The sequence below is a fragment of the Elgaria multicarinata genome, chromosome 18 (genome assembly GCF_023053635.1).
Source record: "Elgaria multicarinata webbii isolate HBS135686 ecotype San Diego chromosome 18, rElgMul1.1.pri, whole genome shotgun sequence".
NCBI classification, from domain to species: Eukaryota; Metazoa; Chordata; class Lepidosauria; order Squamata; family Anguidae; genus Elgaria; species Elgaria multicarinata.
In genome coordinates, this window is record NC_086188.1 from 3,404,238 (window position 1) to 3,421,341 (window position 17,104).

Below are 17,104 nucleotides of genomic sequence, written 5' to 3' on the forward strand. Positions count from 1 at the left end.
TCTTGAAGGCCTCTACTGTGGGAGAGCCCACAGCCTCCCCAGGCAACTGATTCCATTGTCGTACTGCTCTAACAGTCAGGAAGTTTTTCCTGATGTCCAGCCGGAATCTGGCTTCCTGTCACTTGAGCCCTTTATTCCGTGTCCTGCACTCTGGGAGGATCGAGAAGAGATCCTGGTCCTCCTCTATGTGACAGCCTTTTAAGTATTTGAAGAGGGCTATCCTGTCTCCCCTCAATCTCCTCTTCCCCAGGCTAAACATGCCCAGTTCTTTCAGTCTCTCTTCATAGGGCTTTGTTTCCAGACCCCTGATCATCCTGGGGTCATGCTAGATCACCCCAAGGGTCCATCCAGACCAGCATTCTGGTGCATATAGGCTACCTGCCGCTTATATTGGAGGTAGCACATAGCCATCAGGACTAGTAGCCGTTGATAGCCTTCTCCTCCGGGAATAAAAAGGATTGTCTCCCTGTGACCAGATGAGACCTCAGGGCACACCTTTTCGGTCGCACCCCTAAAATATTTGCCACCCCAAGTGACCCACTTGAGTTGCCAGCTAGTACATTTGGGCTGCCCCCACCCCCCACCCGGCCGTCTTTCCTTGCACAATGGATTGGGCTTGGCTGCTGCCCTGTCTCCCTTTCCACTCCGCTTCTAAAGAGGAGTCAGCATGTACAGGAAAACACTGTGCCTTCATACTGTGGGCAGCCTTCCAGATAATTTCTGTCACTGGTGAGGTCAGCTGGGATAGGATCCTGCCCAGTTCTAGGAAGTGTTTATCTGTTGCTGCAGCAGCAACGTGGTGAGACCCAAGTGCCTGCAGCTCAAAACCTCGCTGTGCTTATCAGCCTCTCAACACTGAATGGGGTTTCTTTGCCGGGCCTGGATGAGCAGGCCTTGTGTGGTGCTCAGTCCCTTGTGCGCAGGGATAACCTGTCTGATAGTGAGTATTCGGAACGGGTTACTTGAAATTGCACGAGCGGCCTAATCTCCTACAACAGGAGAATGTGCGGATTTTGTATTTATGTCCTATAAGGCGTACCAGCGTTCAGCCTGGGTTTCCGTGGAAGGTATGCGCCTGCTTTCCGTCACTCGCTTCCCAGAAAACTGTCACGGCAAAAGGGGTGTTGCTTGTCTTCTTCCAGGCGCAAATCAGGGTGAAGAATTTGACTCTAAGTAGTAACTCACCACCGGCGAAGAAGGATCAACTTGTTGGCCAAGCAGAAACGTTGGTTCTTGTTTACTTTGGGATGGCAAGTGGCTGATGCCTAAAGCATGGGTGAGCAAGAAGGCTCAGCGAGGTTTGTCTGGGCTGCTGTGACAACCATTTGCTGACTTGTTTAGCTGTGCCAAATCCCAAAGCATGATTCAGGACTCCATCTGAGAGCTGACCTCTCAAACATCCTTTCCCCACACCAAGTCAGACTGTCAGGGGCATGCAGAGAGGCAGCCTTGAAGATTGTGGAACATCCGTGAAAATTCACCAGCCTGAGCCTGGTTAGGAAGCCTAATAGGACCTGCTTATTTGGGGTGGCTCTTCGGTTGCCTGTCATGTTTTCGACGGCATCGTGCGGAAAGTAAAGCCATTCCCAGCGAAGGTTTGCGAGCTACACTCTGAAGGCGTCATGTGTATCCTGGTAAGTCGTCGTATTACAAAGCCGTGACACGGAGTCTTGCCATGTGGCCCTGTTGGTCTGTAGATTTGCTGTAAGAAAACACCTGGAGGTATTTTGTATTGCGTGTTCTCTATGGTGAGTGAACGTCAAGCGTATTCAGGTGAGGGAGACTCCTGTTGTGGGCGGCTTTCGGTGCAGTGGTGAGAACTTGCAGCTTAAAGAATTGCCTGATATTAAAGTTTTGCAGATAAGGACGCCCCGTGGAAGCAGCATGTCAATTTTTCATGGTTGTGTGTCTGTGTGCCTGCTGTGGGCATGGATATGTGGTGAAAAAGTATGAGGATATTTTATCTCCCCTGCCTTCATAGAATCATAGAATAGTAGTGTTGGAAGGGGCCTCTAAGGCCATCGAGTCCAACCCGCTGCTCAATGCAGGGATCCACCCTAAAGCATCCCTGACGGATGACTGTCCAGCTGCCTCTTGAACGCCTCTAGTGTGGGAGAGCCCTAGGTAACTGGTTCCACTGTCATACTGCTCTAACAGTCAGGAAGTTTTTCCTGATGTCCAGCTGGAATCTGGCTTCCTGTAACTTGAGCCCGTTATTCCGTGTCCTGCACTCTGGGAGGATCGAGAAGAGATCCTGGCCCTCCTCTGTGCGACAACCTTTCAAGTATTTGAAGAGTGCTCTCATGTCTCCCCTCCATCTTCTCTTCTCCAGGCTAAACATGCCCAGTTCTTTCAGTCTCTCTTCATAGGGCTTTGTTTCCAGACCCCTGATCATCCTGGTTGCCCTCCTCTGCACCCCCTCCAGATTGTCTGCGTCCTTCTTGAATTGTGGAGCCCAGAACTGGACGCAATACTCTAGATGAGGCCTTGGCCCATGGGGTTTATGTAGGTTGTGAGCAGCCTTGCGTAGCCCTTCCTAAGGTTCACTGCAGCCAAATGCCACCCCCTCAAATGGTGAGGTATTTTTATATTGGACCATTTGGCCAATGAGCACCAGAGAAGAGTCAGCAAGGTTTCTCCATCCCTTTTGCGCTACTCAGATGACTCACACTCACCGGGAAGCAGCAACTGCAGCAAGGCCAGTATTTTGTAGAAGTCACACACACCTCAGCCTTCTCTCTGTGTGCCTCCAAAGCACTAGCCGAGGCGCACTGTCTTTCAAACGTTTCCTTGAGACGTCCCTTGACACATCCCATCTGGGTCGAAGGGTCTTTCCACAGCATCTCTTGGTGGCCAAGGTTTACTCTTCTTGACCGATCCGTTTGAAACCATTTCCCTTCTCCCATCGCACCCTTTAACAGTCTTGAAACTCACCATCGAGGTGGTGAACGTGTGGATGCAGTTTCACCCATTTCGGTGCACGTTCCTCATTGGGACTTTAATCCTTCTTACTGTTGGCGAGCGCAAAAGCAGTTGGGTAGTGCTGTGATGGACCCAGATCCTGTCAAGGCCACTGGGGGAATTGTGGTGGTGAGGAAGCAAAGCAGAGGTGAGGGTGGGTGGGTGCGTGGGGTCTACCACAGACAACATGGGAAAAGAGTCCACATTGCTCTGGTTAGATTGAAAGTCTAACCTAGAATCCTTTGTAGGGTTAGAGTACTACGCGGCTTGGTCTAGCCAGCTGCTACTAAGAGTCTCCCCATAGCTTTTTCTTCTGGTGGTGGGGATCCCCACCTCACAACCGGCATGTTCCGGACTTAAGCCCTAACAGGTGTTTAATGTGGGGTGTGCATCATTTTCTTCATGTGTTGTGTGACGTAGGTTAGGCAGAGTAATTGGTGCAAAACACCCAGCGAGCTGGAATTCTAATCTCTTTCCCCATGTTGAAACCTAGAAACACTAGCCGTTTCACCCCATTGCCTCCCTTACCTCCCTCTCTGTTGGGCTAGCATATCCGAAATGGTCAAATGGCTTGGGTCATGCAGGTCAGAGCCATGTGCGACTCCACATAGCTTAGTTCTTCATCAAAGGGATGTTTAAAGAGGGGTCTCTTCGCCTTGATTTCTGGAATCCAACCTCAAATGCTCCTGAATTTTGCAGTTCAAAGCCAGCCAGTCTGGGACTGATAGAGGAAATTTCTCTTGCTCAACTGAAATCAAATAGGATCTGTGCGGGAGCGTAGCAGGAGAACCTTCTATTGCAGTGGTTCCCAAACTTTTTCAGGTCACCGCCCCCTTGGTTCCACAAACTCATGCCCAGTGCCCCCCTACCCTACACAATAAAAATCATTATTCAGAATAGCGGTTTTCATTGACCCACTAAGGAAGATAATAACACTAAAATTCAAAACAGTAACAATTAATTGAATATTTATTCAAAATCCAAAGCACCCACCACAGGCTTGCCTAGGGAGGAAGGGAAAAGAGAGCGAACGCCTCTGTTTTGCAGCCGGCGTGGCGGGGCACACCAAGCAGGGTATGTCTCTTCATTAGCATTTTGGTGCTTTTGAAACATTACAATTCACCATTAAAAGGACTGTTCTTAAACTGTATTAATACATGTGTGGATTCTTCCCCTATATGGCTTGGGACCTACCTTCTCCCTACCTTCTCCCATAAAAATGTCTCTGGGTTTTAAGACTTTCTGGAGAGGCGCTTCTCGGAAAAGACCACCTCAAATGCCCCCCTGCCGCCCCTTTGCCTCTTAGCGCCCCCCCCCCACTTCCCCCTTGCCTCTTAACGCCCCCTATGCAATCCCCCCCCCCAAGGGGGCAGTACCGCCCACTTTGGGAACCACTGTTCTATTGGTTTGCTTCCAAAGATTCTGGTCTGTTGAAGCTTGTTGTGAATCAGTCCAGGAGTATAATTATGCTACTGAACAAAATGTCACCAAGGCAGAATCAGGCAAAATGGCACGCAGTGATAACTCAAGACTTATTTCGGGACCGCCTCTTGACCACGCTGCTTGCTTTATGGCGTTTTGCAGGGTTGCGCGCATAGCGAGTGGAAGAAATTTAAAAGCAAGGCCTCAAAGTAGCATTGTGCTAGTTTAAGTAGCACAACACACACATGCCAACGTTTGGGGCAGATATTCCCTTGAAACCTTGAGCACTCTCTGGTTTTAAACGTGAATAGAAGATTTCTCCCTCAGCGTGTCTCAGCACTAGCTACTGGGTATGTTGTCTTCAAAAGCTGGGGTTTTGTGTCAGGGAGATCCAGGGCTTAAATTCGGAGCGTTGTGGTTTGTGGCTTGCTCTGGCGAATCTCCGTGGACTGGGCAGGCTCGGGCTGCTGAATTCTTTTCAGGCACAGGGAGGACAGTCTGTGTCTGTCTGTAGCATTGGCCCCTGAAACTGGCAGGACTCGATATATTTATTTAGTTAGAAAATGTATATACCAACTCTGGGCTAGAGGGACGATTAGTCTGACCTAGGATAAGGCGTCTTCCTATCTCCTCGGTTTCCATCTTTGTATTATTTCCAAACACCAATAAATAAAAAAACAGTAGAAAACAAAATATAATACATATAAACAGACACACCCACAAAAATCAGACAAAAATAACACACAAAATAAAATGTTCTTCCAATATTCTCTCCAGCAAAAATATATAACGATGTTGTTGCTGTTGTTATTATTTTTCTTACTCTATCACTGTCAAATCCAGATCTCTAATTTCTCTCTCAACGTTTTCTACACTATGGGTTGAATCCACAGATATACAAGTCATCTTTCTCTCGTCCGCTCATAAAGTTTACAAAGGGTTCCCATTCAGTTATAAATCTTACAGTCTATTTTTCTCTCATTATTGCCGTGAGTTTCGCCATCTCCGCTCGCTCAAACATCTTCAGTAGCCATCCCTCTATTCGTCTTCCTATCTCCTAAAATGAAGGGGAGGGGTCTGTAACTGGAGGCTGATCCTTAACTTCAGATGCCGTTTCCAGACTCTTCCCACCGTCACAAACAACAGGTGTATGAGAACAGCCTTTTTGGTCAGCAGGAAGAAGTTGAAACGGCTTGAGGAGGCTCCATTATTTACTTCCTTTCTGGAGAGACGTGAATGGCTGTATTGGGAGAAACCAAAACGGCTCTTTGAAGTTTGGAAGGACCTCCACCTAGAAAATGTTGAGTCCTGGTTTATGAAAAGGGGGTTGTCATGATCAATGGGGGGATGTGGGGGGAGTGGATGGGGCTACCGTCTTACGGACGCTGGAGTGGGGTTGTGCAAAACAAAGGGTCTTTCTTCTCTTGACCCAGCTTTGGTCTGCTGTTTCGCTTTGCTGCCTCCATTAATTAACATGTACCATATTTCCACTCAATAGCTGTGCCCATTGGTAGTGACCTAATCGTGGCACAGTTGCCAAAAGAGAGAGAGAGAGAGAAAGAGAGAAGGCATAATGATCGGTTTTCTGAAAATTGTTCTGTGGCTTTGTCAACAAAAGGAGGAAGGGGGCAAGATGGCCGTTGGACGGGGTAACCCAAAGAAGGCGAAAGGGGAACCCGCAACAGAAATATTCAAACCAGAGCAACAGGACCACAAAAAGTGAATTACTAAGCTAATACAATCCGTTATAACGCCGATGGTGCTAATATAAATTAAAGTGTATTTATAAATTCACAGAAATCGTTCTAAAATATATACACAAGCGCTTCTATAGACGTTTCGGCTCAAATGTCATATATAGAAAATGCCAGTATAATGGTCAGTACGAAGATTTTATCAATACAATTGGATTTACAGCTCAAACGGTCCTACATAGGGAATAACAGTGCAGTGCTCAGTACAATGATTTTATAATGAGGGCAACTCCGGAATGTGTTCTCGTTTCTACTCTTCTTCGGAAAACCATTGTACGTGGGACCCGATTGTTCAATACGCAGCCATGCGGTGTCCCTCTCTTACTCCACGATGAATGATAGGGCTGAGAATTATGCAGGGAATTAAAGAAGCTCATTTACTCCCCTGCAAACACTTTTTACGTTGCCCTGGTAATTTCCCGGCCGAGCCATATTGCTAGATGCCAATGCTGGGAGCATGTTGCTTGAGCGGGGTAGCCATCATTTGCCAAACGGGAAAATGTCTAAAACATGTGGAAGGAACATTTTCTTCTGTAGGAACATGAAGAAGACTATTTGGGTGTCCTGAAACCAGAGCTTGAGGAGGCTGTAAATGTACTTGGCGTGCTCATTGGCTTCTCAGGACAGTTTGGTCAAGTTGAGTTTACGTTCTTCTTCTCCTTGAAGAGGGAAATCTTGCATATTTTGCGAGAGAGCCCTGTAATTTCCCCTGCGAATTCTTCCAACCGTGCCCCATGCAGTGAAGAGCCCCTCAGGAGACAGGTCCACTGAAAACAATCATGCCTGTTTAGACTAACAATTTAAACCCAACTTCTCATTGCTACCACTTCCCCCCTGTGGTTCTCCTTTATCAAGGAGCCCGGGCTTTTCAATAACGAGAATGTTCGTCGTCTTCCTCTCAAAGCTACCCTGCTTGGAATTGTTCATGGGACGCCAGGGACAATTAAACCGGTTTCAACCTCAGTGGAAGATTTGCTTGTGAATGTGTGTTTCCCATATTTTCTGTCCTTCAGTACAGGGTGGGTGGGGTACGTTGATAAGAACAAGTCAGCATGGAATAATGCAGCTCGATCCACTTGTGAAGATGTTTCCATCTCGAAGTTGGTTGTGCCAGTTGCCTTTAAAAGACGGTGAGAGGATGCAAGGGCACCACGTTGGTCCCATCCTGGCTAAGGGCCAGTTGGAGGGGGTGGCTTTGTTGCACCCCACACTTGTGTTCACAAGGTCTGATGGCTTCTTCTTGTCCTGCAAGGGGGCTAATGCAATCTCCTAAACAACTTGGGGCCAGGTTATTTGAAGGAACGCCTCCTCCCATATGTACCTGCCCGGACCTTAAGATCATCCTCAGGGGTCCTTCTCCGTGAGCCCCTGCCAAAGGAAGTGAGGCAGGTGGCTACTAGGAGCAGGGCCTTCTCTGCTGTGGCACCCCGGCTGTGGAATGAGCTCCCCAGAGAGATTCGCCTGGCGCCTACACTGTACTCCTTCCATCGCCAGCTGAAGACCTTTTTTTTATTTTCTCAGTATTTTAACACCTAATTTAACTTAAATTTAAACTTTGCTGTTTTAATTCCGTATATTTTAATCTATTCTATATCAATTACTACTGTGTGGTTTATTTATTTATTACATTTCTATGCCGCCCAATAGCCGGCGCTCTCTGGGCGGTTCACAAAACCTGGTGGTTTTATCCTGGTTGGGCTTTTTATATTGTATTTTGTCTTTGTGGTTTTAGACTGCTGGTTGTTTTGTTGCGCTGTTCATGGTTTTAATTTTTGTGAACCGCCCAGAGAGCTTCGGCTATTGGGCGGTATAAAAATGTAGTAAATAAATACATAAATAAATAAAATCTCTCCCTTCCCTCGTGTGTTACAGGACCAACTGAAGCAGTGCTTTGGGCGGCCGGCCGCGGAGGCCAAGGACACGGACACGCTTGTGCACGAGGCAGACAGTCAGTATGGCACCTGGAGTGACCAGCGGCACAGCGGGGACAGGTGAGCCTCTGGGGGTTGTGGCGGTGGGGAGTGGGTTTATCTCTGGAGTCAGAGTCAGCGGTCCAGGTCTCACCCCTGTGAGCTTTGTGGGGGATCTGGGCCTCTTTCCCCATACTCTTACCATCTGCAGGCAGAGCGCACTGGCACTTTCGCTTGCTCCAAGCCTGGTTAAAATGTTCAGCTTAAACCTGAGTAAGCCCAGCCCTTAACCCGTCCTCGCTCCTTTGGCCAGAGACACTTTCTCTAAGCTTCGGTTCCATTTTTGTGAAACGGGCACAACGGAGGCTGGGTGTCGTAGGACTGTTAGGACACTCGCTTGGCGCAAGAGATCCATGGTGACACAGACACAAAAGCTTTGAACGCCCACGCCAGCCCACTAGAAGAGTCTCTCCTCTCCCATATTTAGTTCCTTCTCTTTGCTGTGTTCCCATCCGCCGAAGTCCTCACCCTGTCATGTGCAGCCCCAGCCTTCTAGTCCTCATTGTTAAAGTGTTCTGCCTCGGTCTTTGGCTCCCTCCTCCGCCCTTCCATTCCTCCTTTTCTCTTTTCCAAAAGAGAAACCGGATCTCTTTCTCCGGACGCCTTTGCCTCCTTCTCACACCCCTCCCGTGTCCCTGCCGCTTCCTATGCCAGGTGTAGCGCCCCCGTTCTCTATTTCTCCAGCACTCCCCGCTTTGGGAAAGGCTGCTGTGAGCCTTTCAGCGCAAGCCCTGTGTCGCATCCGTGTTCCGTACAGCTCTGGGCACCGAATAAACATTGAAACAGCGTCAGAGGAAATGGTTCCGGGGCCTTGCGAGTTAGAGGTGGGGTTTAAGACGTGGCTTAAAGGTCCGGGAAAGTAGCGCTTAAGTGGCCTGCCCTTCTCTTGGGGCTGAAGCCTTGAGGCACCAAAAGGAGCCCATTAAGGAGGAGGCTGATTGACCTGGGGAGGGCGAAGAAGGCTGACAGTGAAAGGAGGGCTGCTTGCAGAGCGATGCGTTGGGCTCCTTGCCAGCCCTGGCGCTGCTGCCTGGCTTGGCAGAAGACGCTCAAGACACCCTCTTCTTGGGTGCTCCCTTTTCAAGGCCTGTCAGCCTGTCAATCAATGTCAGCCCCAGAGCTTCAGAGCACCGCCCGTTCGGTCTTAAAACAGCAGCGTCTTAAAATAGCACACCGAGGCTCTTCTTCCTCCATCATAGAGGGGTGGATACTTTTCAGCGGGCTCAATCCAAAGCCCAGGACAGGCATTCGGCCCCTTCATAGGATGGAGATGGGGCCCTGAGGTCATCCATCCCTGCTCACCCGGAGAGCGCTGTCCGCATTGAGCCTAAGCAACCAAAGATGCTGGAACTCGGCTGCAAAGCCCCAGCCACAAAAAAATGGGCTCCAGCTGGTCCGTCGCTTATCTGGTGCCTTTAAAGTTATTAACTTTGGGAATCGGGTGTGATTTGGCAGGGACACTTAGCCTTTAGGGGTGTCGGGTCGCCTTTCAGGGCAGCTCCTAAACCAGCCCCTAATCGGATGCCCTCCAGATGTACTGGAGTGCAGTTCCCATCATTCCCAGCAGCTTGGGTTTCATAGGAATCGATGGGGGCTTCCAAACTCAGCCAGAGGTTGATATTCACTCCAGGCAGCTGCGTTTCCCAATGAGACAACTTCTGCATGTCACGCCGATCATAGAATCATAGAGTTGGAAGGGGCCTACAAGGCCATCGAGTCCAACCCCCTGCTCAATGCAGGAACCCACCCTAAAGCATCCCTGAAAGAGGGTTGTCCAGCTGCCTCTTGAAGGCCTCTAGGGTGGGAGACCCCACCATCTCCCTAGGTCATGGCTCCCATTGTCGTACTGCTCTAACGGTCAGGACGTTTTTCCTGATGTCTGCTTGCCCATGGTGGAGATGCATCTATTTCCCCTCTTGCTTTCTTGCTCCCACTAGAAAACCCAGGCATCCAGAAAGGGCCTCTCGCTCTCTTTCAGAGGCCTCCCTGTGAGACTTGCAGGGCGCAGCGCCCTCTGCTGTTCAACAAGGTTTTCCCTCCCTGCCTTTTTCCGAAATAAGTCTTTGGGCTGAGAAAAGAGAGGTGGATTCCGTAGCTAAAGTATGGAATTCACTTCTACAGGATGTAGTGGTGGCTGCCAGTTTGGATGGCTTTAAAAGAGGGTTATGGAGAAGGCAGTCCATGTGTGCTCCCTCAAGGAGCAGAGGCAGGAAACCTATGTACGCCAGTTGCTGGGGAACATGGGCGGGAGGGTGCTGTTCCATCCGTGCCCTGCTTGTAGGTCCCTGGTCAACAGCCTGTTGGCCACTGTGTGACCGGAGTGCTGGACTAGATGGACCTTCGGTGTGATCCAGCATCAGGGCATTTCTTATGTCCTTAAATCTGTCCCTGAGCTCAGGAGATTGTTCGTAACACCGCAGAGCCCTCCGTCCCACTTTATTTTATATTTATTTATTTATTACATTTATATACTGCCCCATAGCTGAAGCTCTCTGGGCGGTTTACAAAATTAAAAACAGTAAACATTACAAAAAGTATACAAAATTTTAAAACCATCAGAAACATAAAAACAACAGTATAAAAACAACAGTATCCATTTAAAAACAACAGTTCTGGGGTCCGTTAGAAAACAAACTTAGCGTTGTTAAATGCTGTTAAATGCCTGGGAGAAGAGAAACGTCTTGACCTGGCGCCTGAAAGATAACAATGTTGGCGCCAGGTGAGCCTCATCGGGGAGATCATTCCATAATTGGGGGCCACCACTGAGAAGGCCCTCTCCCTTGTTGCCATTCTCCGAGCTTCCCTCGGAGTAGGCACTCGGAGGAGGACCTTAGATGTTGAGCGCAGTGTATGGGTAGGTTCATGTCGGGAGAGGCGTTCCGTCAGGTACTGTGGTCCCAAGCCGTGTAGGGCTTTATAGGTTAAAACCAGCTTTGCTTCTTGTGCAACAGTTCCCGCTAACAGCTCCGCCCCCTCCTTGCTTGTTGTCATCCTAGCTTTGCGCCGGAGTCGCCTTCCTCGGAAAGCCACGCGGCCCCGACTCGCAGGCAGCCCTCCGGCAGCCGGCTCTCGTCGTTCTCCTCTCAAACGGACCCTGCCTCCACCACTGACCAGCAAGACTCCTCGAGGGACCACAGGAGCGCCAGCCTGGACCGCTCAAGCACGGACGTGGATTCGGCCGACAGCGTCCCCACGCCGGTCGGGCCCTCCGTGGACTTCTCCTTCCTGGATGTAAGTTACGGCCGCCCCTCCGTGAATCCCGCGCACGCGCTTTCAAAGGTCCGTGCTTTGATAACGTGAGCGGTTGTTTCCCCCCCTCCCTGCCTCCTTCCAAAGCAAACCCCCGTGCTGGACTCCAGCGTCCTGAAAACCCGGGTGCAGCTCAGCAAAAGGCGACGCCAACATCGAGCCCCGATTTCCCACTCGCTCAGGAGAAGCACCGGCCCAGACGACGAGCAGCAGCTGTCCAGGACGGAAGAGGTCGACGGTGCCTGGATGTTCCAGGATGCCACCGGTACCGTGTGATCACACCCACCCACCCCCAGTTCTTCCCTCCTTAGAACCCCCCCGAGCGGAGCGAAGCAATGCCGGTCTTGGCTTATGCAGTTGAGCCAAGCTGCGTGGTCCCCAACCGGTCCCTCTCTCAGCACGTGGAAGGACCGGAATGGCAAACCATCCAAAGGACGGGATATTGGGCACAGCTCTGTGCTAGCTGACACCCTACCGGCATGGATCGATTCATTAGGAGCGGGAGGGAAGGGTGGGGAGGGGAGGGGCGAGGCTGAAGACCTCGGCAAGGGCATTGGGCACCGTCCCCATCCGTGAGCAGGGAATGCAGATGTGCCCATTAGGGCCAGCCCGGGAGTTCCGGGGCCCCTCCATGGACCTCTTGAACTTGGCAAGGGTTGGGGACGGGGTGCGCAAAGCAGGGGTTCTCTCACACCTCTGCCCTTCCCGTTCTTTGGCGTTAGTGCCGGTGCCCCCTGAATGCCCTGCCATGGGAAGATTGTGGAGCCTGGCTTAGCCGTCGTGGGTAAAGGTTATGTGAAACCCTGGTCAGCAAGGTCACCGAGGGCTGGGGAGAAGGAGCAGGGTACGGCACGAGGAGTAAAGGCCTCCAACTGACCGTGTCACCCTAGAATTTTGGGGCTTAGGCTGCTGTCCTCAGGGATGTGGAGGGACCGACGTTTCCTGGAGTCATTTTTAGTAGGGGTGTGCACGGACCCCCCGATCCTCCTCGCGCCCGATCTGCAAATTGCGGATCGGGCCTACTCCGCCCCGCCTCGATCCGCCTGGGGGCCACTCCGATCCGCTGCAGAGCTCCGGCTCAGTGGCGGGGAGTGGTGTCAGGTAAGGCCCCCCTCCCTCCTTCCCCTTACCTGTGTCTGTTGTGGCCCATCCCAGCTTCACTAGAGCCCGTGGCCTAGTCTTCCTGGTTGAGTCCTCGGGCGCAGTTGAAGCAGCCGCGGGACCGCGGACGGACACAGCTAAGACCCCCCTCCCCCTTGCTCCCTTACCTGGAGCGGAGCACATCCCTAATTTTTAGGATTGTTTTGAAAGGAGGGAGAGGCTGGTGGTCTGAGGGTGCTGAGCGATGGGTTTTGGTTTTGAAGTGTGTGTGTGTGAGAGAGAGACAGACAGACAGACAGAAAGGCTTTGGTGTAAAACTTACTTTTTGCATGTATCAGAAGGAGAGAAGTCGTCAAAGAGAGAAGATTCCGACGAGGAAGAAAAGCCGCAGCCCAGGGAGAGGTCGCCTGCCTCCCAGCCCCAGAGGCGCCCCGTGTTTCCAGGGATGGACCACTCCGCCCTCAAGGTGAATGTTGACGTCATCATAGAATCATAGAATAGCAGAGTTGGAAAGGGCCTACAATTCTATGACCGTGAGAATGACAAGGTACTTCCTCTCCCCTCCCCACTTCCAGGCTCAACTCAGGAAAAGACATGAACCAGAGGGAGCCGGAGAAGGCCATCCTATGCAGTTGCCCAGGTCACCGAAATCCCCGTTTCAGTCTGGAGGAGTCTCTGGCGGCCGAGTGCTGCCTGCAGGCACGGAGAAAGAAGAGAGGTGAGTGGGAGGCTGGTTGGCAGGGCCGATACACGTTTTTGCGGATTGAGGAAATGCAGCTCGTCTCTTTTTATTCTGCAGGTTGCACTGTTCGTGTAGTTCTGCTTTTGCTAGTCGCTAAAGCATCCCCCGCCCCTCCGGCTTTCCAGAAATCTATTTCAGGCCCTCCCCTTTAGCTCCTGAGATTCCAGCAGGCATTGAACTTCTCCGCTTGAGTGATTTATTGCACGCGCGTGATCGACTCACTCACGGAAGTTAACGGGTCTGTTGCACGACGTCGTTAACAGCCAGGACTTCTCCCGCACTGTTGCCTGGAAATCGCACGTTTAAAAAACACACACACCACTGATAATGTGGTAATATCCGGGGAAAGCGGCATTTTTCTGCCACTTGATGGCCCTGACTTGTTAAAAATACAACGGGGCCTTTCCAAGAATGGAGCAAATGATTGTATGTGAAGGAGTGTGTCGCGACGATGGGATTACTGAGAGGAGGAAAGATGCGGCAAGGCACAGGATTTTTCCTTTGTGTAGAGAAGCTGCTAGATTCCGCCCTTCGTTCTGCTGTAACTGACTGGATCAAAGCTAGGGACTGTCTGCCGTCTCCAGGCAACTTGGATAAATTCTTCCTCTTCCTCCCTCCCCCCTGCCCAATGAGCACCCCTCTTATTTATTTATTATTATTTATTTAAAACATTTCTATCCCGCCCTCTCTCATTAAGATCTCAGGGCGGCGTACAGTTAAATGCATACAGTATAAAGCAATAAATACGCACAGTTAAAAACAAATTAAACCATGATCCAAGTTAAAACAATATCTAATTTAAATTTATTTATTTATTTATTACATTTATATACCGCCCCATAGCCGAAGCGCTCTGGGCGGTTTACAAAAGTTAAAAACAGTGAACATTAAAAAGTAGACAAATTTAAAACCATCCAAAAATATAAAAAAACAGTGTAAAACAGTATCCATTTTAAACGACGACAGTTCTGGGGCCCATTAAAAAACATACGTTGTTAAATGCTGTTAAATGCCCGAGAGAAGAGAAAGGTCTTGACCTGGTGCCGAAAAGACAGCAATGTGGGCGCCAGGCGAGCCTCTTCGGGGAGATGGTTCCGGATGCCAGACACCTTTGTTTGAAAGGTGGTTTGCTTCATTCCAGGTCAGAGGAACAGTCTCCACAGTGGCTGAAGGAGCTGAAGTCCAAGAAGAGGCAGAGCCAATACGAAAACCAAGTGTGACGACCCAAGGTCTGAACGGGAGTGGGGTACTGTCAGGAGGAGGAGTTTTGCGGAGCAAATGGCTCTCGGCAACTGCCCGAAAGGGCTCAGAAGTACCTGCGGGCCATTAGCCATCCTAGTTGGGTGGGCGGCTCCGTGATCAAAGACGGGACCCGTGCCTCTGACTGCCAGGGCCTGGGGCGGCGATGTGGGGTTTCCGGAATGTTTTGAATCGGAAACCTTTTCCGCTGCCTTAAACCGATGCAAAATCGTCCTTAAGCATGTCTGGTTGATCTACATTTACTTTTAAAAAATGCCGTGTTAATTCTAGAGGCTATATAAATATCTGAAAAGTAGCTGGATTGAAATATTTGATTAGGAAGGTAAATAAAGTGCTCTTAGTGGGGCTGAAAATTATATTCAAACAAATTCAAAGCTGTGCGGGAAATTATTTCTTATTGGAGGACCTGCCGTGTCTTAAAATATTTACAACTCACTGGCACATACTTCCCGTACCTCTGGTTTTAAGGGGAAATAATTGAAGGCACTGAAAACACTTAGCATTTCTAATATGAGCGTGCCCAATCAGTAGCCATGCTTCCAGCCACTTTGAAAGAAGTTAATTGCCGCTTTCCAGAAGCCTAGTTTGTCTCGGGTTGTGTTCATTCATTATGCTAGAAATTAATTTTATAAATCAAGGCATTTCTCAAAAGTGTTTTTTTTTTCCCCTTTGGGAAAAATACAGTAGCAGACTTTTTTCCTGAAGAAAAAATACAACGCCATCTATGCTGGCAACCGGCATGGCGGGAGGGTAGGGTGACCCTATGAAAAGGAGGACCGGGCTCCTGTATCTTTAACAGTTACATAGAAAAGGGAATTTCAGCAGGTGTCATTTGGTCACGTGCAGCTTTAACTGTTGTGATGAAGAGGGAATTTCACCAGGTTCTCCATATATACCAATGACACCTGCTGAAATTCCCTTTTCAATACAACTGTTAAAGATACAGGAGCCCGGTCCTCTTTTTCATAGGGTCACCCTATGGGAGGGTGGTGATGATTGTCTTTGTGCCCCCCCCCCCCCCGGTGGGCTTCCTGGAAATATTTGGTTGGCCAGTATGGGTGGAAAACAGGAGGATGGGACCCCACAATGCATTGCCTGCACACCAGCCTTCCATAGCTGAATGCCCTCCAGATGTGTTGACTGCAACTCCCAGAATTCCCCAGCCAACTAGGGACTCTGGGCCTTGTAGTCCAACTTACCTGGAGGCAGGCTGACCTGTGCTCGCTACTCAAGTCCAGAAACCAAATGACAGGGGAAGGCAGCACGGCTTTCTCCACCCCTGCCCCCACGAAGACACATGAACCTGAGAGTCTGGGGTGTGGGTTTTTAATCTCGCACTTCCCCCAATGCTGAATGGGTCCCGTCTTGGCACATCGGTGTCGCTGAGTCTGAAACATGGCTCTCTCCCACACTAGAGGCCTTCAAGAGGCAGCTGGGCAGCCATCTGCCAGGGATGCTTTCGGGTGGATTCCTGCATTGAGCAGGGGGTTGGAGTCGATGGCCTTGTAGGTCCCTTCCAACTCTACTGTTCTATGATTCTATGAAGTTGCCTCATGCAACTTCATAGAATGCTTGTCCATGGAGCTGAGCGTCGTCTGCCATGACTCCTGGGCCATCCCCATCCCCTGCTGCTTTTTTTCCAAACCGGAGATGCCCAGGATTGAGACCGTGGCCTTTTGCACGCGAAGCAGGTGCTCTCCCCTTGACCTACGGCCCCTCCCTAGAGGCGAGTCTGCTCTGATGTGGGACGGAAGGGGAGCCCCGCTCTGTAGGATACGCATGCCTTCCTTCGAAGAGCAGACAGCATCTTCAAGGTGTTTCCCCTCCCTCCCCACCTTTCCAGATGGAAGCCACGACGATGTGGAAAAGGACGCTGGACCTCGTGAAGGAAGAAGCCTTAACTCGCCCACGACCCCGTACCCCGTTGCTGTTGCTTCCTGCCTCGACTGCTCTGTGCACGGTGCCTTCCCAGCTGTAGTCCTAGCCCGATACGACACTGGAGGAGGCGAGCGCTGCCCTCCGGCTCCCAAGGGGCAGCTCCTGTCCTCAGGCTGAGCCCCTGCAGGTGCCACCGCGTGCCCGGAGGGGCCTCCTTCTTCCCCAGACTCGGCCCCGCTGCAGAACATGGTGGGCGCACCTGCAAATGTCGCCCCCTGGCTGCGGAGGCGGGCAGGAAGACCCTGCTCCGCGTCAGTTGATGAACCAAGAGAGGACGTTGGAATGAATGGACCAGATTTGTGTGAATGAATTGTCACTGTCTGAGGAAGGGATGGGAGGAAGAGAAAGTGTGTGTGTGGGGGGGGAGGTGGGGAGAGGAACAGATTATGTTTACTGCCATATCGAAAAGGAAACTTAACCGATTATTTTTTAAAGTATATTTTGGATCGGCTGATTATTTACTTTGTGGGTCTGCTTCTCGGCCAGGACAATGTGATTTTGTTTCGTTTATTTGTTCCTTCTTCTTCTTCTTCTTCTTTTTTTTAGGATCAAAGGAGATTTTATTGTTAACGGAGATTTTATTGTTAACGGAGATTGTATATGTATTCTGTCAGCACATGGAACAATTGCTTTACGATGAGTATCCCGTTCCTAGGAGGGATCAAGCAATAAAGTCAGACAGTCCTTATTAAAATAGCTGTAAATAA

At 50.3% G+C, this 17,104-nt stretch overlaps 1 protein-coding gene across 7 annotated transcripts in view; it reads left to right on the forward strand.

The window, feature by feature from the left end:
- KIAA1671 (KIAA1671 ortholog) overlaps positions 1 to 17,104 on the forward strand; it is a 64,808-nt gene extending 47,704 nt beyond the window's left edge. For 4 of the 7 annotated variants that reach the window (XM_063144175.1, XM_063144176.1, XM_063144179.1 and 1 more), the window contains 7 exons: positions 8,010 to 8,128; positions 11,104 to 11,338; positions 11,444 to 11,621; positions 12,796 to 12,923; positions 13,033 to 13,175; positions 14,341 to 14,428; positions 16,303 to 17,104. In XM_063144175.1, the coding sequence (XP_063000245.1) occupies positions 8,010 to 8,128; positions 11,104 to 11,338; positions 11,444 to 11,621; positions 12,796 to 12,923; positions 13,033 to 13,175; positions 14,341 to 14,419 (882 nt within the window). In that variant the 3' untranslated portion in view covers positions 14,420 to 14,428; positions 16,303 to 17,104. The other 3 variants (XM_063144181.1, XM_063144178.1, XM_063144180.1) reach the window with 3 other exon arrangements.